At 59.8% G+C, this 24,146-nt stretch overlaps 2 protein-coding genes across 5 annotated transcripts; both read right to left on the bottom strand.

The window, feature by feature from the left end:
• Positions 1-222: 222 nt before the first annotated feature.
• Positions 223-6,351, bottom strand: LOC139081022 (paraneoplastic antigen Ma6E-like). Of its 2 annotated transcripts, XM_070604486.1 has the most exons (3): positions 5,593-6,351; positions 4,232-4,517; positions 223-3,751 (listed from the first exon to the last, which is right to left on the bottom strand). In XM_070604486.1, the coding sequence occupies exon 3, from the start codon at positions 3,678-3,680 to the stop codon at positions 1,566-1,568; it is 2,115 nt and encodes a 704-aa protein (XP_070460587.1). In that variant the 5' UTR covers positions 3,681-3,751; positions 4,232-4,517; positions 5,593-6,351; the 3' UTR covers positions 223-1,565. The 2 variants fall into 2 exon arrangements, with proteins under 2 accessions (XP_070460587.1, XP_070460586.1); XM_070604485.1 differs by lacking the exons at positions 4,232-4,517; positions 5,593-6,351 and adding an exon at positions 4,004-4,111.
• On the bottom strand, positions 223-22,314 carry PNMA5 (PNMA family member 5). Of its 3 annotated transcripts, XR_011535957.1 has the most exons (5): positions 22,175-22,314; positions 20,291-20,422; positions 19,542-19,602; positions 16,650-19,345; positions 223-938 (listed from the first exon to the last, which is right to left on the bottom strand). XR_011535957.1 is itself a non-coding variant. In XM_070604519.1 (4 exons), exon 4 carries the CDS (start codon positions 19,218-19,220, stop codon positions 17,886-17,888), a length of 1,335 nt encoding a protein of 444 aa, XP_070460620.1. In that variant the 5' UTR covers positions 19,221-19,345; positions 19,542-19,602; positions 20,276-20,422; positions 22,175-22,314; the 3' UTR covers positions 15,930-17,885. The 3 variants fall into 3 exon arrangements, 2 of the variants coding, with proteins under 2 accessions (XP_070460620.1, XP_070460619.1); XM_070604519.1 differs by lacking the exon at positions 223-938 and having other exon boundaries at positions 15,930-19,345; positions 20,276-20,422; XM_070604518.1 differs by lacking the exon at positions 223-938 and having other exon boundaries at positions 15,930-19,345.
• Positions 22,315-24,146: the final 1,832 nt, after the last annotated feature.

Raw genomic sequence — 24,146 nt, 5'->3', positions numbered from 1 at the left:
ATTTCTGGGGACACCCCGAGTTTCCTGGGGACCCAACCAGCCACTGCCCACGCCCACAAGTTCCTGTCACTCAGCTCCGTCCAGCCCAGGGGACGACACAGCCCCTCCTGGCCCCTGTCCTGATCATACCCCAATGCAGGTGACAGGCCACTGTTGCCCCCACCCCCACCCCCAGCAGACCCTTCCCTCAGTTGCCCACAGCAGAGACGGACGACACGCAGCTGGAACGATCAATGAAATTTATTGAAGAGAACCACTTACTGAAACCATTGCAGAGAAGGGAATGACAACACGGAGAGGAACTTCTAACGGCCGCTACAGCCCACAGGTCTCGGGGACAGTCAGTCTCTAACGGGGTGCCTCAGCTGCCCCCCATGCTGAGGCCCTCCCACCACAGTCTCCCTTCCTGGGAGCCCCACGGTCAGCCTCTTGGCAGAACGATGGACACTGGCAATGTCTTCTCACTCCACGGCACCCCCTCCCCCTCTGGCTGACATTCTGGGGTGGGGCCCTGCCCTATGGGCCACATAGGACAGTCACAGGACGCTGGAAAATACAACAGGGGACACCACACCAAGCCCAGGAAACTGAGCCACAAGTAACAACAGGTTGGCACATGAGAGCACAGTCCCACTGGAGCCTCCCGCAGCCCCTCCATGTCCCTGCTCCAGTTCTTCCTTCCCGAGGTCCCGGGGTGAGCGCCGGCCACGCCCTCGTCTGTCCATCCTTCCAGGCATCTCCTGGGACTGGGCTCGGGGACTCTGGGGTGGGGTGGGGGCCACTGCTCAGATAAGCACACACCTCCACAGGAACAAGCAGCGGTTGGCCTAAATCTCCACCGAGAAGGCAGAGTTGAGCTCATGGCACCGGACGAGAGAGAGCAGAGCCCGGGCTGGCACTGAAGCTCACAGCACGTGCCAGGGCCGAGAGGGTGCTGTCTGCTAGGCCAGGACCCCACCCCGGGCTCACACACACCTAACGGCTCTGCACAGAAATGATGGCACGTGGGTTTGTATGTTTTGGGGGTGGATTACTTGACAGGTGGGTAACTACAGGGTCCACTGAGATACAAGCGGGCTTCCCAGAACAGGGAGGAGCCTGCCCCAGGTGACAGTGAACGGGGGTCCCCTTGTTGGGAGGCCCAGACAGCTGGCACCCTTGAGATGACCTCCTAACGTCTCCCAGGCCCGTGCAGGTGGCAGGCGTCCTCAGGTGCCCCTCACCCAGGCCAGGGCTGCCACTCGGGGGAGCCACCAGGCTGGCTGCCTGAGTTTGCAGGGCTTGGGATGGGGCTTGGGCTCGGTGTGGTGCTGCCTTGAGCGGGGCTACACCTCTCCCCTGCCCATTTGGGGTAACATATGTTCATCTTGGTCACTTGGAACGGCTGACGGTGCGGGTCATGGCCCCTTGGGGATCGTGAGGGGCCAGGGGCTTGGTTTGGGCTGGACGGGCCCCTCCCTCGGCCTGGTCCCCATGTGGGGTGAGGCGGCTACCCTGGCCTCGCCTCCCCCTGCCTCCAGGGCTCTGCTGCCTGGGAGGAGAGGGGGCCCCTGGGCCTTTTGAGCCTACTTGCCCGAGGAGGACTCGGGGCGGCTCATCTCCTCAGCCCCGTCCTGGTTTCCTGGCTCCTCCTGGATGAGCCCCTCCTTGGGGGTCTGCTCGGCCTCCTGGTCTCCCACCTGGGCGAGGCCTTCCGGGTTACTGCCAGGACCTCCTGGGCCCGCCCCAGAAGCACTGACCGTTTGAGCAGGGGTGGGGCCCCCGGGGGCCCCCGAGTGTCCTGCCTGACCTAGCCCCGCACGAGTAGGAACATTTTCACCTTCCCCAGTGGCAGAAGAGGACTCGGTGGTCTCCTCAGGGGCAGGGGCTGCCACGGCAGCATCATGGGTGTCAGGAGCTGCCTCATCGGCCTCTTCACGGGCCGGGGCAGCGTCAGCGGTGTCTTCACAGGTCAGGGCGGCCTGGGCAGCATCTTCACGAGCCCAGGCGGCCTGGGCAGCATCATGGGGGTCAGGAGCAGCCTCTCCACGGTCGACTGTGACAGGAACTGCCCCATCGGCCACTTCACGTGCCGGGGCAGCCTCGGCTGTGTCTTGCTTGGAAAGGGCAGCCAGGGTGGTATCTTCCTTGGGTGGGGAAGGCTTGCTTTCTTCTGCAGTGACAGGGGTGCCCTCAGTGGTGACCTCATTGGCTGGGAGGCAATCTTCATGGGTCCGGGCAGCATCTTCACAGGCCAGCGCGGCCAGGCAGTCCTGCGCAGGGGTGTCGGGATTTTCCTCCAGGAGGCCGCACATGAGATCCAGCGCGGGGCCGCCCAAGCTCTCCACCAGTCTCCTCCTCCTCTCCCTCTCTGACATGAGGCACCACAGGTACAGCGTGTCGTTGGCATGGTGCAGCCAGCTCTCAAAAGACTCTTCTCCACAGCCCGGCTCTTCCACCCCAGAAAACCTTCTCAGTACCCGGTAGGCCATAGCATCGAGCAGAGGCTGCAACGTCTGCCGCCAGTGCTGGCTCCGGGCTGCTGCCTCGTTGATGGCTCTTGCCACACCTGCAGCTCCTTCGTCACCTGGAGCCTCCGCCTCAGCTGCAGCTCCTGCCATGCTCACAGATCCTGCCACGCCTGCAACACCTGTGTCCCCTGCGTTTCCCTCTTCATCTGACGATCCTGCTTCCTCTCCAGCTCCTGCCTCGCCCTCAGCTTCCTCCTCGCCCTCAGCTTCCTCCTCACCCTCAGCTTCCTCCTCACCTGCGGCTTCTTCCTCACTTGGGGCTCCTGCCTCACCTGTGGCTTCTTCCTCACCCGCAGCTCTTGCCACATCTCCAACTTCCTCCTCACCTGCCGCTCCCGCCTCACCTGCAGCTCCTGCCATGCTCACAGATGCGACCATGCCTGCAACTCCTGTGTCCCCTGCAGCTCCCTCTTCATCTGACGATCCTGCTTCCTCTCCAGCTCCTGCCTCGCCCTCAGCTTCCTCCTCACTCCCAGCTTCTTCCTCACCTGTGGCTTCTTCCTCACCCACAGCTCTTGCCACATCTTCAGCTCCATCCTCGCCTGCAGTGACTGCCTCACTGGCAGTTCCTGCCTCCTCTGGGGCCCCTGCCTCAGACACACCTGCAGCTCCTTCCTCACCTGGAGCCTCTGGCTCAGCTGCAGCTCCTGCCATGCCCACAGATGCTACCACGCCTGCAACTCCTGTGTCCCCGGCAGCTCCCTCTTCATCTGAGGATCCTGCTTCCTCTCCAGCTCCTGCCTCACCCTCAGCTCCCTCCTCCCCTGCAGCTGCCTCCTCCCCTGCAGCTCTGGCCACACCTGCCCTGCCAGCCACTGCTTGCCTCTGGGGCTGTGCAGGGAAATTGGGTCTATCCCGTGACTCAGAATCAGGGCCCTGGGGCAGGAAGAACACATCCCAGAGTCCCCCCTTGCCTGGTATCTGTCGGGGGACCAAACTTCGATTTAAATACTCAGTGAACTCCACCAAAGCGACCCTGAACCCGAGCTCCTTTCTGAAGACGTTGCCCAGCACTCGGTACCTGCCCAGGGGCCACAGGGCAGCCCGCACGGCCTCCTGGAATTCCCGGTCCTCGCAGTCCTCCGGGATGCCCAGGATGAGCAGGGAGCGCTGTGCGTTTGCGCCACTCCACCTGCACCAGTCCTGCAGCATCACCAGTGGCATCACCATCACTGAGGACCTGAGGGCGGCCAGAAGGGACTGGACGGGCGTGCACGGACTCTCGCAGTGTGGGCCTCGGCCTGCGGGTGCAAAGGGGAGAGAGGCGTGTCTGTGCCACACAGCCCACCCCACCGCCCCAGCCAGAGCCCCGGGCCCCTCACGCTGGGGCCTGGAGCGCCTCCTCTCGCTGCTGGCTTCGTCGTTGGATCTTAGGAAACCTCTTCGATAAGAAACCACATTGCTTCACAAGATGGAAGGCTACCCACATTTTCTACCTCCTCTAGCCTCGGGGCTGGGGGGGGGGGGTCGCCTTGTTCCCCAGGGACTCTCACGTTTTCCAATTTGGGGCATGAATTTCCCCAGGATCCTGCCTCCTTCTCTTCCACGTGCTCTGGCCTGCAGTGACAGCCCTCTTTCCTTCCTTCCCGGCAGGGTGACTCCTGTCCTCTCTTTGTTCGGGGTCGCTCTAGGCTGGGCTCCGGCCCAGTTCCACGCTGCCTGAGCAGAGCCCGCGGAGGGCCCGCCCTGTCCCTCCCTCTCCCCCGCTCTCTCTCACTGACCTCCCCTCCGGGCGCTCTGGTCTCTTCCGTAGGGCACGTTGGGCTCTCTCTGCTCTTCTCTTTCTAGCTTCCTTCAAGGGACGTCAGGGCCCCGAGTCCGTGTCCTCCTCCTGTTCTATGGCGCACACTTAGAGCTGTCCGTCTTCCTCGGATCGATCGCTTCCTGCGCTGCCTCCCACTACTTTGGGGAAGTTGTATTTTTCTATTTTCTATCACTCGGTTTGAAACGCTTCCTGAGTTCCTCTGATTTCCTCTGATTTCTTCTTCCACCTACAGGTTTGCAAATCTTTAGAGACATGTTAATCGTTGTTAACGTCAAACAAAATCCCCGGGCGACCAGGCAACTTATTCTGTCAAAGCGCAACCCTTTTAAACTTAGGGAGACGCTCCTAGGGCCCGAAGTATGGCGTCCCCCAGTGACCCCTGCGAAGGGCCTCTACTTTCCGCGGAGGCCAAGGCCCTGGCCCTCCACCGCGGCAATCTCTGCGCACCCTCCACCGAGGCGACCTGGAGCTTCTCAGACACCCGCTGCGGGGGGCAGAGCCCCTCCCCGGACCCTCCCCCACTCCACCGCCCAGGGCACCAGCCTCCCGCAGACCACTGCCTCCCCGGCGCCTCGCCCTCTCTGTGGCACCTGCACCCATGCTGCCAGGCCCTCCTCTCCCGCACCCCTCCTCAGCCAGTGGCCCCCCACCTTCCCGCCCATCCCCCTGCCCATGCCCGGGCGCATCCTCCCCAGACCCGAAAAGCGCCCTCCCCGCCAGCTGGGAGCGCTCCCCTCCAGCCCTGGGAAGCAGGGCGCCCCCACGTGCTTGGACGTTATCCCGCCCATCCGGCTCCCCAAGCCCGGAGTGCTCCCCCTAGTGCCGGCAGTGGGAGCTCTGCCCTCCCGCCTCCCACCCCACAGATGCAGGGCTGCCAGCCTGCCCCCGCCCCCCCCACCCACACATGCAGGGCTGCCAGCCTGCCCCCGCCACCCCCTCCCCCCACAGCCAGCACCCCAGCGAGCCAGAGCGCACCGCTGCCCAGAGCATGGCCGCCCACCACTCCCGCACGCATGGCCGGCCTCGCCCACGCCTCCCACCCCAGGCGGACTCCGCTGGCGCCCCCACCCCAGCCGGCAGCCCCCCCGTGCCGGGCGCCCTCCTGTCCAGCCGCAGCCCCGGGAGCGCTCGCTTCCCATGCCCCCCCTAGAGTCACTAGCCCCCGCCCCCGCCCCCGCCTCCCCCCCTCCTGAGGCCCCTGGGAGCCCTGCCCTCAGCCCAAACCCCAGCTGGCTGCCCCCCACCCTCACCGGCTCCCGCTCGCTCACCCTCCCCTCGGACCCCCTCCCCCGCGAGCCCCCCGCCGACGTGGCTCACCTGCGCCGGCCCCGCGGGCGGCTCCCGGTCCCCTGGAAGGCCTGGCGGGCTCGCCTCAGGGCGGCTGTGTGGCCCCGGCTCACGCACTCTGCGCTCGGCCACGCCACCTCCCGCGCCTCCCAGAAGCCCCCGGGCGCAGGAGAGAAAGTTCTAGGTGGCTCAGGGCAGGGCGACGATTGGCTGCGAGGAGCACGTGAGCGACGCCGCGCGGCGAGGGCTTCACGGCGCTGTCGCAAGGCTCGCAGCCGCGGCAGCACAGCGCGGCTTCCGCCCCTGCCACCGCTGCACAGCGCGGCTTCCGCCCCTGCCGCCCGTGAAGCCGAGAGTCGGCCCGCCCGCAGAGCCCGCTGGGGCCCGTGGGGCCCACTGCCCGGTCGTCTGTGCCCTGCTGTGCTTGGTAGCGGCACGCAGACGGTCTACGTCCCTACTGACTTCTCCTCTCGGTGTCCCCATCCCGGGCGGGAGGGGTGACATCTCCATCGGCGGTGCTGGGAATGGCCGCCTCTCCCTCTGTCCCGTCACCCTCGGTTTCCTGGACAGCAAAGTTCTGTCCCTGGCCACAGACACTCCTGGGAACTAGCGCTGCGCGTCCCTCACTGCTGACCCTGCCATCGTTCTGACCTCCCATCCCAGGGACCTGCCTCTGCCTTTAACTCGGCTTGGTCCACTGTCAGCACGGTCGCTCCGACTTCCTTAGCTGCTCTTTCTGTGGGACAGCACTCGGAATCCTCTGACTATCCGCTCGCCTGAGGCTTTGCTGTCCAATCGCAGCGCCTGTGGGCAGCAAAAGCCTGGCTCTCGGCTTCATCCAGACAGTCTCTGCCTTTTAATCGCACGGTTTAACCCGTTAACATCCAGTGTGGTTTCTCCTATGGCTGGATTTACGTCCAGCCCTTTACCGGCTGCCTGAGTCTGCTGCAGATACTGAGGAAACAATACCAGAGACCGGGTGGCTTATAAACAGCAGACGTTCATTTCTCACAGTTCCGGAGGCTGAGAAGTCCAGAAGCGAGGTACCGGCAGATGCCGTGTCCGGCGAGGACCTGCCTCCTGCTTCACACACAGACATCCTCTCACCATGTCCTCGCTATGGCAGAAGCGGGTGAGGGAGCTCTCCGGGGTCTCTCTTACAAGGTCACTGATCCCGTTCATGGCGGCTCCACCCCCATGAACCAATCACCTCCCAAAGGCTCCACCTCCAAATACCATGGCGTGGAGGGGGTCGATTACACAGGTGAATCTGGGGGAGGACACAGACATTCGCTGCACAGCACTGTCTGCCCATCTCTCTCTCTTCCTATGTTCCCCTTTTCCTGCCTGAGATAGTCAAAAAGTTTTTATTGCATTTTAACTTACTATTGCCTTTTGAGGCTATTATCGCTTTGAAATGCTTTTGCTGGTTGCTCGAGAGATTATAATCTATTTCCTTAACTTTTCACTGTCCACTTGTGGCTAATGTTGTACCACTTCACATAAATGTAAGAAGCTTTCCACCATACAGATTCGTTCCCCCTCCACCCCATCCTTTATGCTGCAGTCGCCACATGTAGTACGCTTACAGATATTAGAATGCTATCTTTTGAGACTGCATTTTTCATTCACCAGAGAATTATTTCTGTTCTATCCTCAAAATCTTTCCATCCTTCCAAATTGCTTTCTAGCCGCTCTTGACTTGTAATTGCCCTGGTTCCCTTAGCAAAACTGGAGCGGGCCCCCTCTTTCCTGAGGCAGATCACCCTGGCGTATTTTTCCACATTATGCTCATCCATAGGCAATTTCAAAAGAGCTCTCTATCTGGTATGAAAAACTTCATCATTGCCCTCTCTGGGCGTTCCTGGCACTCTAGGCACACATGCATTGTGGTGCTCCTGGCTCTCCTCTCTGACCAAACTGGCCACACTTTCTCCCCCTGTCCCCTCCCTTTAATGCTGGCTGGGCCTTTAAGGTCAAGCTCAGAACACGTGTCCTCCAGGAAGCCCCTGTGGATTCCCCCAGACTGAGTTCCACCTTATCAACGTTGATCCCGCTCTGGCCCACGCACACACTCCATGCCCAGCACGCTCAGTCCCAGCTGCTCTGTCTGTGCTGCTCCAACAAAGGACAGAGGCCTCTACATACAGGTCAAGCAAGCAGCGATGTGTACAAAGTCCTAAGGAGGTGCCCAGCACTTAGCAAGTGCTCAAGGAGGGCCACTGTCGTCCGTCCTGCCACCACTATTGCGTCTCCTCCAGCATTAGTCCCTCCCTCTCCGTGAGCCCAGCCGCTGGCGCAGGGGCTGACCATGCCTAACAGAACAGCCACCCTGAGCTTTGAGTGAACAGGCCGGCAACAAACCTCACTGAAAGCCCCCTCACTCACCCCCTCTCCCCCTGCCGCCGGCGCCCATCCCCCGGAGAGGAAAGCACTGGGTCTGGGGCCTCTTGGTAACCAATGAAAGAAACAGCCCCCCAGGGTGTGTGTTTGACCCCTAGTTGAGCAGTTGTATCTGACAGAGGTGGAAGGCAGTCTCCTCACTAGATCTGCTGGGGCCCTGCGTCACCGTGGGGGCCACCTGCAGGGTGCTCATTCATCTCTCAGCTGCTCCCTCCCTTCCTCTCTCCGTCTGCCCCTCCAGGCCCTTCTGGCCTTGGCAGCTTCACCGCCCGCTGCCCGGCATTCCCCCTCTTTGGGGGGGCACCTAGAGACTGCACCAGCCGGGACTTTCCCACAGTCAGAGCCCAGGGCCCCGAGGTCTGCGGGGCCCGCCCTCCATCCCCAGGTACCAGGGGTCTTTGCCCCTATGGGGTGGGCTCAGCTCTCCCCGACCTGCTCCAAGTCTTGCCCTTTCCAGGACCTCCCAGAGGCCACTTGGGCCACTTTACCTGTTGGCCATCACCCTGTGCTCCCACTAGGCCAGGGGATTTGCCTGGCATGGTTGGGTGGAGAGGGAGAGAGAGAGGCACGCATACCTCCCAGCCCTCTCAGGAGCCCTTTCCCACATGACCAGGCTGCGTCTCCAGCCATCCGTGCCCAGCGGCCTTCCCGCCCAGTGCAGCTCCCCTCTGGGGGCAGTCAGCACCCAACCCTGGAGCTGGAGCCCCTACCCTGAGCGGTCTCCCTGTAAGTCAGAGCCGGGGGTGCAGGAACACGAATGGATGCACGCGTGTCCCAGCCCACTGCCACCAGGGCAGGGGTCTGCCAGGGACGTGGAGCGACCCAGCTGGACTGCCCTTCCTCTGGTGCCGTCTCAAGCCCAGGGCAGCCCCCGCCTCCGCAGCTCCTCACGGCAATTTCTGTCGTGGCTCTGGCTCACTGGGACCGTGCCTGCAGAATTGCCCAGAACATTTGCACTTTGGTCCTCAGCGGGGCGTGAAGAGAGGTGGCATGAACGACAAAAGCAGGGGGCTGAACCGACCCAGGGACGGGGTCTTCTAGGAGTTTGTTCCAGGTGCTCTTTTGATCTGGTCACATGCAATGATTACGTGGGAATGCGATCCAGGGTGACCTCGCCATAAGGATAGTCTGACTATCCTTAGTGGTACGGACAATAGAGGGTGTTCCACGTGGCTTCTCCCTGTGCCCTGGAGTCCTGGACTTGGGTGACGTTCCCTAATGTGGCATGGATGGGCTGTTAGGAGGTGTGCGTGGAAGTTCTTTCGCATGTGTGTGAGGAAATCCAGGAGGTCAGCTGTGGCTCCCAGTCTGCTTCTGTGTGTGCTGGGGCACGTGGACTTCGGAGCTGCTGTGGCCTCCAGTGTAAAGCAATCGCTCATTTTCAGATCGAGACAGACGTCCGGTACCGTCCCGCTCACCCTTTGAAGTGGACAACTGAGTGGCATTCGGCACACTCACAGTGTTGTGTGGTCATCACCTCGACCCCAGAACCTTTCCATCACCCAGAGGACACCCTCTACCCAGCCAGTAGTCACCCTCCCCCCACATCTCCCTCTGCCAGGCCTTGCCAACCACTAATCTGCTTTCATTCTCTAGAGATTTACCTATTCTGGACATTTAGTATGAATGGAATCACACAACATGTTGCATTTTCTGGCTTCTTTCATTTGGCTTGATATTTTCAAGTGTCGTCCATGCTGCAGCATGCGTCAGCGCTTCATTCTTTTTTATGGCTGAATAATGTTCCATTGTATGAACAGACCACATTTTATTTATCCATTCATCAGTCAATGAATATTTGGATTGTTTTCACTTTTCAGCTATTACGAATAATGTTGCTACAAACATTTCTGTGCAGGTTTTTGTGTGAACATATGTTTTCATTTCTCTTGGGTAGGTACCTAGGAGTGGAATTGCTGGGTCCTGTGGTAACACTAAGTTTAACCTTTTGAAGAACAGCCCAACTGTTTTCCAAAGTGGCTGCGCCATTTTATGTTCCCACCAGCAACGTTGAGGGGTCCAATATCTCCACTTCCTCGCCAACCTTGTTATTGTCCATCTTTTTGGTTCCAGCCATCCTGGTGGGTATGAAGGGCTATCTCACTGTGGTTTTAATCTACATTTCCCTGATGACTAATGATGCTGAGCAGCTTTAATCTTTAATCCACTGATAATGTAATTCCTGGAAAGGTAGGATTCTGTCTGCCATTCTTTTCTATGCGTCTGACATCATCCTTGTTCCACTATGTCTCCATTGCGGCCTCTTTTGTGTTAAATAGATGCCTTCTAGCGTACCAGGTTAATCTCTTGGCATTTCTCTTACTATATTTTTAAGTAATTTGCTTAGTGGTTGTTCTGGGGAATACAGTCCACGTCCTCTGCCTTCCCGCCGGAGCGCTTCCCTCCCCTGGTCCCACTGCTAGCCCCGAGTCACCCAGCTGAGGGCTGCAGCAAAGGCAGAGAGACTGGAGAGAAGGGAGAGGACCGGACCCTGCGTGCAGAGTGAGGGTCCTGGAGGAAGCGTCGAGCCAAAGAGGCTGGAGAGGAAGAAGGGAGGGAGGAGAAAGCTAGGTCCGTGTTGGGAGGGAAGGGGGACCCTTCCTGCAAGTGGCAAGGGCTGCCTGGAGGAAGCCCCTAGGCCCAGATCACTTCTCCGTGGCCTTAGGGGGACACCTGTCCCTACTGCCCAATGGCCCCTGCACCCCTAGGTGCCCACAACAGAAGGGGGGCACTTGGGGCCTCTGTGGGGATGACGGCGACATGAGAGGGGAGCATCGGCCCAGGTTAGGGTGGGACTAGACAGACTCAGTGGGATGCTGCCCTCTCAGCGAGGGCGGTGTGAATGCTGCCCCCAGCCCTCCATACGTGAATAACAGGGAAACGGAAGACCCTTTCTCCCCACGTGCACGTGGTGGGCAGCGGGGTGTGCACCAAGTTGGGCCTGGGGATAGCACTCAGAGTCTAATGTCCCTCGGGAAATCCTGGAGAGAGGAGAGACAGGGACATGGCCTGAGGTGGCAAGCCCCAGCTGAGCCCCAGGAGGGGGAGGAGCCATCCTGGAGCCATGGATGCAGGGGAGAGGGCAGGGGGCAGAGGGCGCCTGTCCTGGGGGCTGTGCCGGACAAGGCTCAGGGCTCCCAACGACAAGCAATGTGCTTGGCTCTGGGTCTAGGAACCACGGTCCTGGGAACACCAAGTGCAGCCTAAGGGGACAGGAGCTCCTTGTTGCAAACTGCAGTGATGCTGCAGGCTGAGGGGGCAGGCAGGAGGCCCGAGGCTGTGGCCCACAGCGCGGCAGGGGTCACAGGGTCGGTCTGGAGCACACGTGTGAGCTGTGGCCCGGCCCTGCTCATCCCGAGGCCCTGCTGCCCATCTGGGGCCTTCCCCAGGCCTCCCCTAGGGACCATTCTGTCCTGGGAAGGACCCTGCGGGCTCTGGGATGAGAAGGTCAAAGGCGACCCCTCAGCCAAGCTCAGCCCTACCAGCCCCGCAGGAGCTCCTCACCTTTCTGCACAGCCTCGTCTTGCTCCCTCGCCCCGTGTCCCAGGGCCCCACCAACTGCGAGGCTGTGCCAGGCCCCATCAGTCTTGCTCCTTGGCCTCTATGAGGAGGCCTGACTCCCGGGTGGGGTGGGGGTGGAGGTGGGGGCCCGAGTCTTCCCCGATATGCACCCCCTGCCCACATCAGCCATCTGCCCTCCCCCCACCGTGTCCCGTCTTGCCCTGGGCCTCCGCAGAGCCCTGGCGCTGGTCCCCGCATCTCGTGGCCTGAGGGCAGCCGCAGCACGAGACAGCAGGCCTGGGGGGGGGGGGGCCCGGGAGTGCCCCAAGGTCAGACGTGGCAGGGTTAGAGCCCACGTCTGCAGGCTCCCTCTCTGGCGTCTGGTGCACTTTCTGGAACAGGGGCTTGGCCAGGCGAGGTCAATGACCTGTTCCAGTCTCACCTCAGCCCCTCTGTCGCTCTCTCTTTTCCATTTTTGGCAGGACCTGGCCACCCTTGGTTGTCATCAAGCTTGGACCGGGGCTCCGTGTGTCCGTGGTTGGCTGAGAGTGACCCGGGCAGTGTGCACAGAGAAATGGCGCACATCGAGACATCCAGCGGGGCCCAGAGGACGCCAGAGAGACACCCCAACACCTGCCCCGGCAGAGGGCCGGCAACACGGCCGTGCCGGGATCAGATGGGAGCCAAAGGCCAGGGCCTCCTCCCCGGGGCTCTTCTGCCGCCGCCTCTAGGAGCGAGGGCTCTCGCAGATGACTCCAGACTGCACAAGAGGAGAGAAAAGCTGAGAACTCACAGCCGTTGTGTCCCCGTGCACAGGCAGTTGCCATGAACGTGTGGCACGTGTCCAGCCAGGCTCGCTCTTGGAGGCTTTAAAAAGGCACTGATGTTGGTGAGATGCGGAAGCAACACATGTTCGCCCCTCGGAGAGAGCGTCCATCACCATTACCCACGCACCATGGGTCTTTCCTTGGGCTGTCTCCTGGGGCTGTCACCATTAATAATCTGCCGCGTCTCTCTCAGCTGTGTTTCTGGGACTGTCACTGCTAGCCACACACCTCGAGCGTCCTTTCCGGGCCTGGGTCGTGTGGTCAGTTGGCCTGGCCTGGAATCCCAGTGCCTCCACTGCAGAGCTGTGGTACTTTGGGTAAGTGCCTGAACCTTCCTGTGCCTGGCGTCCTCATCTGGAGAAGAGGGGTCATTACAGGACGCTCCTCCCCCCAGGGCTCCTCTGAGGACTCGTGGAGCGGGTGCAGGCCCCGTTGCTCAGCCCACTGCCTGGCACAAAATCAGTGCTCAGAGACAGAAGCTCTGAGGGAGAGGCTCACCCTTCTCCCAGGCTCCAAACCCCTTAGCACCTTTGGGGTACACAGCTGGTGGGTGTAGGGCCATTAGTCCCCGATTTCTGCTGTCCTTTGTTTGGCCAGGTGGGATCACGGCTCTCAGACTGCCAAGTGGGACGGGAAGCAAAGTGTGGGGGTGCCGTGGAAAGCATTGCCTCGAACAGTGCCGAAGAGAGCACGGCGTGGGACGGCATGCAGCGTGGGGTCACTTTGTGCAGAGCCCAGGTGGGTGTGACCTGGAACACTTGGATCTGGGCTCAGGGAGATTAGGGCCAAGGCTTCGGCAGTACAACGTGCCCCGGAACAGGACCCCAGCTCCCAGAGTACTCCTTGGTAATCTGGGCTGGCTGTCAACCCCGCCGGTGAGAAGCTGCCCCAGCCCGCCTCTGGGATAGGAAAGCAATCTGCTTAGGGGGCTGATCTTTACTCTTTGTGATGGGGACCAGGGCTTCCAATGAGGTGTTAGGAAAACAGGGACCTATGGCTTTCTACCGGTGAGAATGGGGGCCATGAGTTTGAGCCCAGGCGGACAGCTGGGGCTGAGAGCAGGGCAGCTGGAGGTGCTGGCGGCCAAACGCTCCCGGGAAGGACTCCCACGTGCAGAGTCTGCTGGCTCGGGAGGCAGGCCCTACTCCAGGCTCCATGAGGGGGTGTGGGGTCTAGAAGAGGATGGTGGCCTTGCGAGGGGCTGAACCCCAAATGACAGGGACTTCAGGTAGGGAAAATCTCAGAGGGCAAAGCGGGCTCCCGGGCATGGGGCCAGCCTGGCTGGGGAGGAACGCGGGCTGCACAGCTCTGGGGGCCCCCAGCAGCAAGAGACCTTGGCCCGTCCCCCAGTCCTGGGGAAGTGGCTGACAGTCACTTGGGCTTGGGACTCTGCCCTACCGGCCCTGGGCGAAGGACTCAGGGGCCTGGGGTAGGGGGTACCCGCTCAACATGCAAAGGAAAAACGGGGATGAGGGTGGGAAGACAAGTACGCACTCGTCTCTTTCCAAATCTCTCGCTGGGTGCGGGCAGAGGAGGAAAGGCTGGGAAGGGGTGGCCTCCAGGGGCCCCTCTCTTCTGTGCCAGCCCCAGAAGGAGGAGGGCTGATTCCCAGGGCCGGCCCTGCGGCAGCTCCCCTCCACGGGCGGGGCGGGGAAGCCGCTGTCCCACGCAGTCCAGGAAGGACTCCAACCCACCACCACCCGCCTCACGCACGCGCACACCCTCTCACACACGTCCAGTGACGCTCACTCCCACTCGCTCACACTCAGACACACTCACATGCTCTTACACTTGCACACTCCCACTCATTCACACACACATTCAATGACACGAATGCACACTCTCACTCGCTCACACGCACACTCACACCTGCTTGGGGAACACGCCCACACAGGTACACTGCACGAGGGAGAGACAAGGGATCAGCCCCTCCCATCCCCTCTCCTCTTGTCCTGCCCCCAAATCCTGAGGGGCTGGCGGAAAGTGGCCAGTGGCCATGGCCCTGCCAAGACACGGGGGACAGACGACCTGGGATGGTGCCTTGCCTGAAGGAGGCAGGGAGAGCAGAGCCCACCTGGGAGCCCCCCGGATCCTGCAGTACCCCTTGATGGGACACGTGCAGGTGTCCCTATAACACGGAGCCAAGTCCACTGGGCCCAAGAGGCTGCAGGCATGGCCCTCATGATCTCCGTCCCGACAGCCCTCGCCGCCCCCTCTCCATTGCCCTGCGCACCCAGCATCTCCAGGGGCCCCCGCCCCCGTCCCTGCAGACCCGCTGTCTGCAGCTCTCGCCACACAGCTCAGGGCTCCCCACGTGCTCGGTTCCCACAGGCCGGTTGGACGGCCACAGCCCAGGCCTCAGCTCCCTGCAAGGTCCTCGCCCTGGCCCTCCCTGCTTTGGGAACTGCGTTCTTCTTCTGTACTGTGGGGGTGGTCAGAGACTCTGCCCCTTCAGAATGGCTGGAGGACGCCAGTGGGCACAGACTGGGCAGGCCCTCGAGGGCCCCTCACCATTTCTGGGACAACGGTACCATCCGTCCCCTCTCCTCTCCGCACCTTCGTTCCGTCTCCCGAAGACTCTGAATCAGCTCGGCGCCTGATGGCCGGCTGCCCTCAATTTGTGGTGGGCTCCCAGCCCCCTGAGGTGAGGGCAGAGCCCAGGCAGGTGGAGGCAGATGGCTCCTGGCTCCTGACACCTGACGACACCCTCTCTGAGCACTGCCCCTCCAGCCACGGCACGCAGAGAGAGGGTCTCAAGGATCAGCAGCATCCTCCATCCTGGGTGGGTGCCCTCCTCAGGTGGCACCGAGGGCTCACTGGGCTGCAGGGACCCAGAGTCCACCTGCTCTGGGCAGGAAGGGGCCACTCCCCAGCTCCTGCCTGCAGCCTCCCACTCACACCCGCTGCCTCCTGCCTGCTCCCAGGACACAGGACTGGTGCCCCTAGGAGTTGGCTGGGAGGGGAGTGGGACAGGAAGGCGGTGCCCCGGCCCCTCGAGGGGCCGCCCTGCCCAGGACTCAAGAGTGGAGGGTGGCTCTCCCTGCCTTTCCTCCCCCGACCCAGGGCATGAGGGCTGTGGAGCCCTCGCCCAGCCCGCCCTCCATCCCTCGGCCATGAAACACCGGCAGGTCCCCAAACGTCCCTCGGTGGCTAGACAGAGGCTGGCCACTTGTCGGCTGGCAGGAGTGGGCTGAGCGGGCAACCACCCCCAGCCCAGAGTCCTGGGCCCAGCTCCTGGCAGGGGCATCTGACCTCAGGCCTGGGCCCTTCTGTGGCCCGCTGGTCTCTGGGATTGCACACGTGACCTCTCTGACCCGTCCGGGTGCCCTGAGCCCCTACAGCGGTGCCAGGGATCCTGGAGCCCTGGATCCTGCCTGTGGTTCCTCCCCCTCCCTTCAACGTCTCAGCCCGCTTATTTCTGGGGACACCCCGAGTTTCCTGGGGACCCAACCAGCCACTGCCCACGCCCACAAGTTCCTGTCACTCAGCTCCGTCCAGCCCAGGGGACGACACAGCCCCTCCTGGCCCCTGTCCTGATCATACCCCAATGCAGGTGACAGGCCACTGTTGCCCCCACCCCCACCCCCAGCAGACCCTTCCCTCAGTTGCCCACAGCAGAGACGGACGACACGCAGCTGGAACGATCAATGAAATTTATTGAAGAGAACCACTTACTGAAACCATTGCAGAGAAGGGAATGACAACACGGAGAGGAACTTCTAACGGCCGCTACAGCCCACAGGTCTCGGGGACAGTCAGTCTCTAACAGGGTGCCTCAGCTGCCCCCCAAGCTGAGGCCCTCCCACCACAGTCTGCCTTCCTGGGAGCCCCTCGGCCAGCCTCTTGGCAGAACGATGGACACTGGCAATGTCTTCTCACTCCACGGCACCCCCTCCCCCTCTGGCTGACATTCTCGGGTGGGGCCCTGCCCTATGGGCCACATAAGACAGTCACAGGACGCTGGAAAATACAACAGGGGACACCACACCAAGCCCAGGAAACTGAGCCACAAGTAACAACAGGTTGGCACATGAGAGCACAGTCCCACTGGAGCCTCCCGCAGCCCCTCCATGTCCCTGCTCCAGTTCTTCCTTCCCGAGGTCCCGGGGTGAGCGCCGGCCATGCCCTCGTCTGTCCATCCTTCCAGGCATCTCCTGGGACTGGCCTTGGGGTCTCCGGGGTGGGGTGGGGGCCACTGCTCAGATAAGAACACACACATTTTCACAGGAACAAGCAACGGTTGGCCTAAATCCACACCAAGAAGGCAGAGTTGAGCTCACGGCAGTGGACGAGAGTGAGCAGAGCCCGGGCTGGCAGTGAAGCTCACAGCACGTGCCAGGGCCGAGAGGGTGCTGCCTGCTAGGCCAGGACCCCCACCCTGGGATCACGTACACCCCACGGCTCTGCAGAGAAATCATGGCTAGTGTGTTTGTGTGTGTGTGTTTTGGGCGTGGATTAGTTGACACTTGGGTAACTACGGGGTCCACAGAGATACAAGTGGGCTTCCCCAGAACAGGGAGAAGCCTGCCCCAGGGCACAGTGAATAGGGGTCCTGCTGTCGGGAGGCCCAGGCAGCTGGCACCCTTGAGATGATCCCCTAACGTCTCCCAGGCTGTGCAGGTGGCAGACGTCTTCAGGAGCCCCTCACCCAGCCTGGGGCTGCCACTCATGGGAGCTGCCAGGCTGGCTGCATGAGTTGGCAGGGTTTGGGGCTGGCTTTGGCAACGGCAGCTGCTGAGTTGTGGTTTGTCAGGCCAGTCCCAAGTCCCCTTGCCTGCTTTCTCTAGGTCTCCAGTGGCCCTGCGCAAACACAAGCAGAACAAAACAACACCCCTCCTGCAACAACTCCTCCATCCTCCTCCTCCTCATCATCCTTCTCTACTTCTTCCTCCTCCTTCCCTTCTACCTCCTCCTTTTCCTCCTCCTCCTCCTGCTTTGTACCAAAGGTTTCTCTGCACACCCACTCACATCAAAGCCATCTGTGGGTACAGGCGCCCCAGGTACCCAACACCCCCTCCTGTCCTCACTTGCACAGGGGCTCAAGGGTGCTGCCTTCCTGGGGCTTCTCTAGGGCAGCGTACATGATCCTGAACACAGGCTGGACCCTGCGGCCTCCCCTCCAGAGCTTTACCTCTGTTCTGTGCAGCTCTTCCTCACTGGTGCTGGCCCCTTCTGTCAGGGGCGACCCCGGGGAAGACTCCTCTGGGCCCCACGTGGCTTGGGAGCCAGTTGGCGTTCTTAACTCAGAGGCCACAAGGTGGGTATTTGGGGCTGGCCAGCCAGAACCCCCAAATGCACCTTCTTCAGCCTCTGCCACATCGGGGTCTCTGCCAGTGGCTGGACCACGCCATGTGCTAGGGGCGGTTGATCTTTGCTTATGTTGCCAGCACCTCCCTGAGCTGAGTTCAGCTTGGTGGATGGAGACCCTTCCAGTTGGTGAAGGTTGAGGGAGCTCGGCCTGGGCCTGGCTGCCCTGCCCCTCTGCCCCACTCAAGTCCCCTGCTGTTTGTGTGGACTGCCTCTTCCCCTTCTTAAAATCTTTCTGCTGCTTGCCAGAGGAAGGGCTGCCTGCATCTCTTGAGCCTATGCTTCCTAGGGCTCGGGGTGGCTCATGGCCCCAGCCCCTGTCTCGTTTCCCGACTCTTCTGCTGCAAACTGAGGCCTCTGCTTTGCTAGAGGTTGGCTCTTGGCCCTAGGACATGCTGCCTGGCTGTGGTCTTCCTCTCCACTACCATAGAGGCATGGCGTTCGCCTGCGCTTCAGTGCTGGGACTGCCCCTTCCAGGCGGGTCTGGGTGCTGCTCTCCCTAAACAACCCCGCCTGCACAATGACCTGAGGCATGGGGACACTGGCTTCTGCTACTACCTGCCTGCCAAAGGCCATGTGGCCCCTTCCTACTTGCCTCTCCCTCTCCTTCGTCACTGCCATGGTAGTCTCCCACTCCTCTTCATCTCGAATGAGTTTCACTAACTCCAGAAAAGTGGGAGGATGTCCCCGCTGATCCAGGATCTCAAGCTTGCCCCGGAGGGTGGTGGTCATGGAGGCCCTGGCTAGGATGTGTTTCAGGCGGATCATGTCTGTGCTGTGCATCGAAAAGGGGCTCTGCTGCACGGCCCTCTGCAGCAGGGGCTCCAACCGAAGCAAGAACACAGAGATTTTCTCGCCAGTCTTCTGAAAGGTCTGGAGGAACTTAAACTGTGAGGTTCTCCAGTCCTCTTTATTCCCAAAGATCTCCTTCAGGGCGTCCAGGCACTGCTCCATAGTCATAGAGTCATTGTTGGCCCGGAGCACCCGCATTATTGACAGGGCGGAGCCACGTAAGCTCTCCAGCAAACGCCGCATCTTCTCCACCTCAGGCACTTGCCATATCTGCATCATGTCAGTGACCTGCTCTAGCCAGCCTTCAAAGTTCTCTTCGCCTGGGCCTGGGGAAACACTTCCCGAAAACACTTTCAGTTTTCGGTACCACATGCTTTCTTTCAGAGGTTGCAAAACTGGTAGTTTGACTTGGGCCAAGCCCTCTGGCTCCATGCCCTCAGTGAGAGTGCTATACCCTAGGCTTTTGGCCACATCTACCATTCTCCGGCCCTCATCTTTCAGGAAGTAGTTCAGTCTAGTGATAAATTCATCATCAGGATTACGGGGTTTTACCACCACTTGCCAAGCACCTCCCTTTCCTGGTATCTCACTGGGCATCATAGCATAATTGACGGTGTCGGCCAATTCGATGAAGACTGCCTTAGCATTGTCTTCTCTTCTGAACATTCTGCCCAGCACCTTGTAAGCGCACAGGGGCTGTAAGCCTGCCTTCACGGTCTCTTTAATTTCAGCCTCACTGCACTCCACGGGGATCCCCACGATCAGCAGGGCCTTCCTGGGGTCCAGGTCCATCCCCTTGCACCAATCTTCTAACAGTGTCACGGCCATTGCTCCCACTATCTATGGACTGATCTAATACTAGGGGCAGTAATCAGCTCGCAGTTTGACCAGGACTCAAAGAATTCCGAGCCGGTGCCAAGTACGAAGGCAGACGTGTTCCAGGTTTCCACAGGCTGTAACGCAAATGGGGTGAGTGTATCATTAATGCCTGCTACCCACCCCCACCACAAGACCCTCCTCTGCCCCCATCTCAGCTCACAGGGATTCAGTCCCTGCTTTTCAGGGCTCCCCATGTCAATTAGTGGAAGGTAGAGTGTGGAGGAGTCTCCCCAGGCCAAACTCCCCCCACCTCATCCCCTCCCTGCTGACCTCCTCCTGCCGTGGGTTCCTCCTCAAAGTCTGAGGACTCTGCTGCGTGTGCTGCAGGTACCTGTGGTGAAAAGGCCAGCATCAGGAGGCAGCGCCTGACACCTGGGGATACTGACAAAGCCCTCCAAGCAGGAGAGGACAGGAGAATGTCACACTCCCCAGCTCAGGGCCGTGCAGGCCCAGGGCACCTGGCACCCTGTTTGCTAGGGCAAAGGCTGGAGGAATGAGATCCAGAGTTGCCCTCTTTCTCAGAAGATGCCTGATAGATGAGAAAGATGGCTGGAGCTCTGCACAATACAATGAAACTAGTGGGTGTGGAGAATGTGTGACAAGCTGCAGTGTTGCCGTGGATACCGAGAACAGCATGGACCATGGGTTTATATCGCAGAGTGTCATGTGGTAAGGTTAAGGCCCTTGAGGAGCAAGAGGTGATGTCACTGGCCTCCAACCACTGAAATGTCCTAGAAACAAGAGGGGAATGAGGGAGGTGTGGAGGGTGGGCAGTAAGGATCAAGTGCTGAAAAAACAAGAGCTTGCAGTTTCAAATTGTGTGGAAGCTGGAACCAGGTGCAGAAAAGGGACACAGAAAGGGTCTCCACTGCCACACTGCAGGAGATGGAAAACTCCCACCCTAGGTGTGACCCGACCCTGCAGAGCCTGTATACCTTGGCAGGCAGCCCCTTTCCTCCTGCTCTTTGCCAGGGTTACAGAGGCTCCTCCCAACACAGGCCCACCTCACAGCTGCTCACCACGCTGAGGAAGGCCCCGATTGCACTGAAGACTCTGGGATTCCACTGACACTCAATCTTGGCTTGCCCTCTAGCTCTGTCCACAGTCAGGCAGTTCCTGGCCCTGGGATGGTGGGTACTGCTCCACTGGATCTGTCCAAAGCAAGACACAAGTATTCTGCTATGGTTCTGCCCCACATGCCCCTGCTCAGGCTGTGCCGACTCTGGGTCTGCAGAAGTATCCACAAGTACCGCAAGAAGAAACTGCTCACCGCAGTCCGCTGCTAGACCAGAAGGGATCCTACAGTCAGATTATTGCTCCACCCTCAGTTCCAGCCCCGCCCTCAAACCCCGCCTCCCACTGCCAAGTCCCACCTCTTCCCGTTCCTCACCCTCACCCAAGCCCCACCCCCACTGAAGATCAATCCTTGTCCCTACCCAAGTCCTACCCCTGCCAGCCATACCCCGCCCCTGCCAAGCCCCGCCCCCACGAAGTCTCACTCTTTCCCATGCCCTACCCCCCACTCAAGCCCCACCCCACCTAAGCCCAACCCCTGACTCCAAGCCCCACCCCCGCTGATGATCAATCCCTGCCCCCACCCACGTCCTAACCGTCGTCCACGTCCCACCCCCACTCAAGCCCTGCCCCCACCCAGGCCCCACCCCATATAAGCCCAACCCCTGATGCTGGAGCCCCGCCCCCACCAGAGAGCAATCCCTGGCCCCACTCACGTCCTACCCTTGCCAGCCATGTTCCACCCCTCTGAGGCCCTGCCCCCACCCAAATACCATGCCCGCCTAAGCCTAGCCCTGACGCCAAGCCCCACCCCCACTGGAGCTCAGTCCTTATCCCCACCCAAGTCCTACTCATGCCACCCATGCTCCACCCCTCCCAAGCCACGCCCCCACCCAAGCCCCACCTCTCCCGCCCGTGTCCCACCCCTCTCAAGCCCAGCCCCCACTAAATCTCTTTCCCCAACCCCCAGCACCCAAGCCCCACCCTCACCCAAGCTCCACCTCCACCTAAGCCCAACCTCTGATGCCAAGCCCCACCCCTACTGAAGCTCAATCCTTGTCGCCACCTAAGTCCTACCACTGCCACCTGTGCCCCACCCCTGAAAAGCCCCGCCCCCACCCAAGCCCCACCCCTTCAAGCCCTGCCCCCAAGTCTCATTCTTTCCCAAGCCCCACCCCCACCTAAGCCCAACCCCTGACTCCAAGCCCCACCCCCACTGATGATCAATCCCTGCCCCCACCCACGTCCTAACCGTCATCCATGTCCCACCCCCACTCAAGCCCTGCCCCCACCCAGGCCCCACCCCATCTAAGCCCAAACCCTGATGCCGAGCCCCACCCCCACCCAAGCGCAATCCCTGCCCCCACTCAAGCTATGCCCCATCCCTTCCCAAGGCCCATCTCTGTCCTATGCCCTGCCCCCCATTCAAGCCCTGCCCCCACCCACGCCCAACTGCTGTCCCCAAGTCTCCCATCGTCATTCCCCAGTGTTACCCCCTCCCATCCTAAGCCCCTTCAAACCCCCCTGCCTCAAACACCCCCCATTCAGGAGCAGGAATACGTCTGGTCAGTGGAAGCTGGCGCAGGCCAGGAGAGGAAGGACTGAAACCGCTTTCCCTCCAGGGGAAGGCCCAGAGCCACTTGTCCTGAATGCAATGGCTCTGGGCAGGGTTAGGTGTGGAATAGGTTCCCCTGCAGTTGCAAAGCTGGTCGCAACGCCTGGAAACGGCATGGAGCTGGCGGGGTGCCAGGCCTGATCTAGTGGGATCCCACTTCCAGGGGAAACCTATAGCCACTGACCCCTGGGACGCTAAGGTAGATTGCAAAGGTTGTTGGGGGGGATCCCTTTCAGTTTGGTTTGCTTTCTGTGCCCCGGGCCCCGTGCTGTACCTGTTGGAGACGCCTGCAGGCCAGAGCACCCGAGCACTACAGCCGCCACGCGTCCGTCGCTGCTGCTGCCGCGGTGCACACTGGGCCGGGAGCTGAAGGCGGGAAGAGGTTGTCAGGTGACAAACCCCCCGTGGAGTTGCACACGGCCCGCTCGCAGCTGCGCCCTCGCAGCGTGGCACCCACCCCGCCCCCTCGAAAGGGTCCCCACTCCCTGCCCATATCCCTGCTACGCCTAGGGGAACAGAAAGTTCAACTCGACTTGGGGGCAGCTTATATTGCAGAGCTGGACCAAGTCTGGCCTCGGATTAGCTCAAAGGAGACCGCCAGGCCTGCCAGGTGCCACACCAGACCCAGCCGCCATTGCGGCTTCTGTTGCGCACGTCTCTTCCCCATCGGACAGGAGCTGTGTCATGATGGTCACCAGTCGCTCTCCCTAGTTGAATATTCCAAGCAGTCAGCGCAGGGCCGGGTGCAAAAGGAAAGCCCCAGTGGGTGCTTACTAAAGGAAACTCCTGATCCCCGTTAGGTACTGAGCTGTGTTCTAGGGGAGGACGGCACAAATGCAGCTGCTTCCTGCATTTCACAAGAGACAGAAAACTATCAAAGGATTCCATTCTCCTATTATTCTCTTGACTTCACGACCAAGTATTACCCACCTGGTACCCAAACCGCTTCCCGCCCTTTCCCGAAGGAGGTTTCTTCCACAGAGGGAAGATGGGAATGTTTGCCCTGGGGGCCGAAGGACCCAAAAGCGCTGTTCCAGAAAAGGACACGGGTGAGGCACAGTAGCACGCTGGGAGGTGTGCACAAACCCCAAGGAGATCTTGATAAAAATGCAGGTTCTGAGTCAGGAGGACTGGGTTGGGAATGAGATTCGGCGTTTCTCGAAAGCTCCGTGACTCTGATGCTGCAGAGCCCTGACTATGCTTTGACTACCAGGGCTCTGAAGCCTGTAATTACTTTTCAGGATCAGAAGTTGTGGGCCTTTGGCAACAGAAAAGATTTCTTTTGCTTTATTTGGGATACTCAGCCCCCTGGTGTTACAGGGATCACAAGGTATCACAAAGGGCCGTAACACGGAAAGCGGGCTTCTGGCTCTGCGATCCTGGAAAGCAGTGAGGGGTAAGAAAGACCCCTGAAAACATATCACATTCTATTAGTTTTAGGTGTACAACATAATGATTCAATATTTGTATATATTGCAAAATGACCACCATCGCAAGTCTAGTTAACATCCATCATCACACACAGTTAGAAATTTCTTTTCTTGTGATGAGAACTTTTAAGACCTACCCTCTTAGCAACTTTCAAATATGCAATAGAGAATTATTAACTATAGTCTCCATGCTGTACATTACATCCCCAGGACTTGTTTTATATGTATGCTTTGTGTGCATGTATGTGTATGTAATATTTCCTATCTCTGATGGTATTACCAAATTAGATTATAAAATCCCTTCAAGGAGCTCTATTATTATTGGTTTAAAGATAATTAACTGCTTCTATAAATAGAATACTCTTATTATTCTCAGGAATTAATGAAAGTGAATTTATTCTAACAACTTCATTTCAATAGTAGTTATGTTTCATATATAGTTTGTCAGTCCTAAAGATAGTTTCCAAGATCTTTTGGTAACTTAAAACCTTAGACTTAGGGGCCGCCCAGTCGTACAGCGGTTAAGTGTGCACGTTCCGCTTCAGTGGCCCAGGGTTCCCCAGTTCGGATCCCGGGTGCGGACATGGCACCACGTGGAAAGCCATGCTGTGGTAGGCGTCCCACATATAAAGTAGAGGAAGATGGGCACGGATGTTAGCTCAGGGCCAGTCTTCCTCACCAAAAAGAGGAGGATTGGCAGCAGATGTTAGCTCAGGGCTAAGCTGCCTCAAAAAAAAAAAAAAAAAAAAAAAAAAAAAAACCTTAGATTTATATTAAATTAAATGTACAAGGTATGCAGGATGTGTTTTTGTTAAA

The sequence above is a fragment of the Equus przewalskii genome, chromosome X (assembly GCF_037783145.1).
Source record: "Equus przewalskii isolate Varuska chromosome X, EquPr2, whole genome shotgun sequence".
In the NCBI taxonomy this organism is placed as follows: domain Eukaryota; kingdom Metazoa; phylum Chordata; class Mammalia; order Perissodactyla; family Equidae; genus Equus; species Equus przewalskii.
The sequence above is the reverse complement of the archived record's forward strand: the minus strand, read 5'-3'. Positions and strand labels throughout refer to the sequence as shown.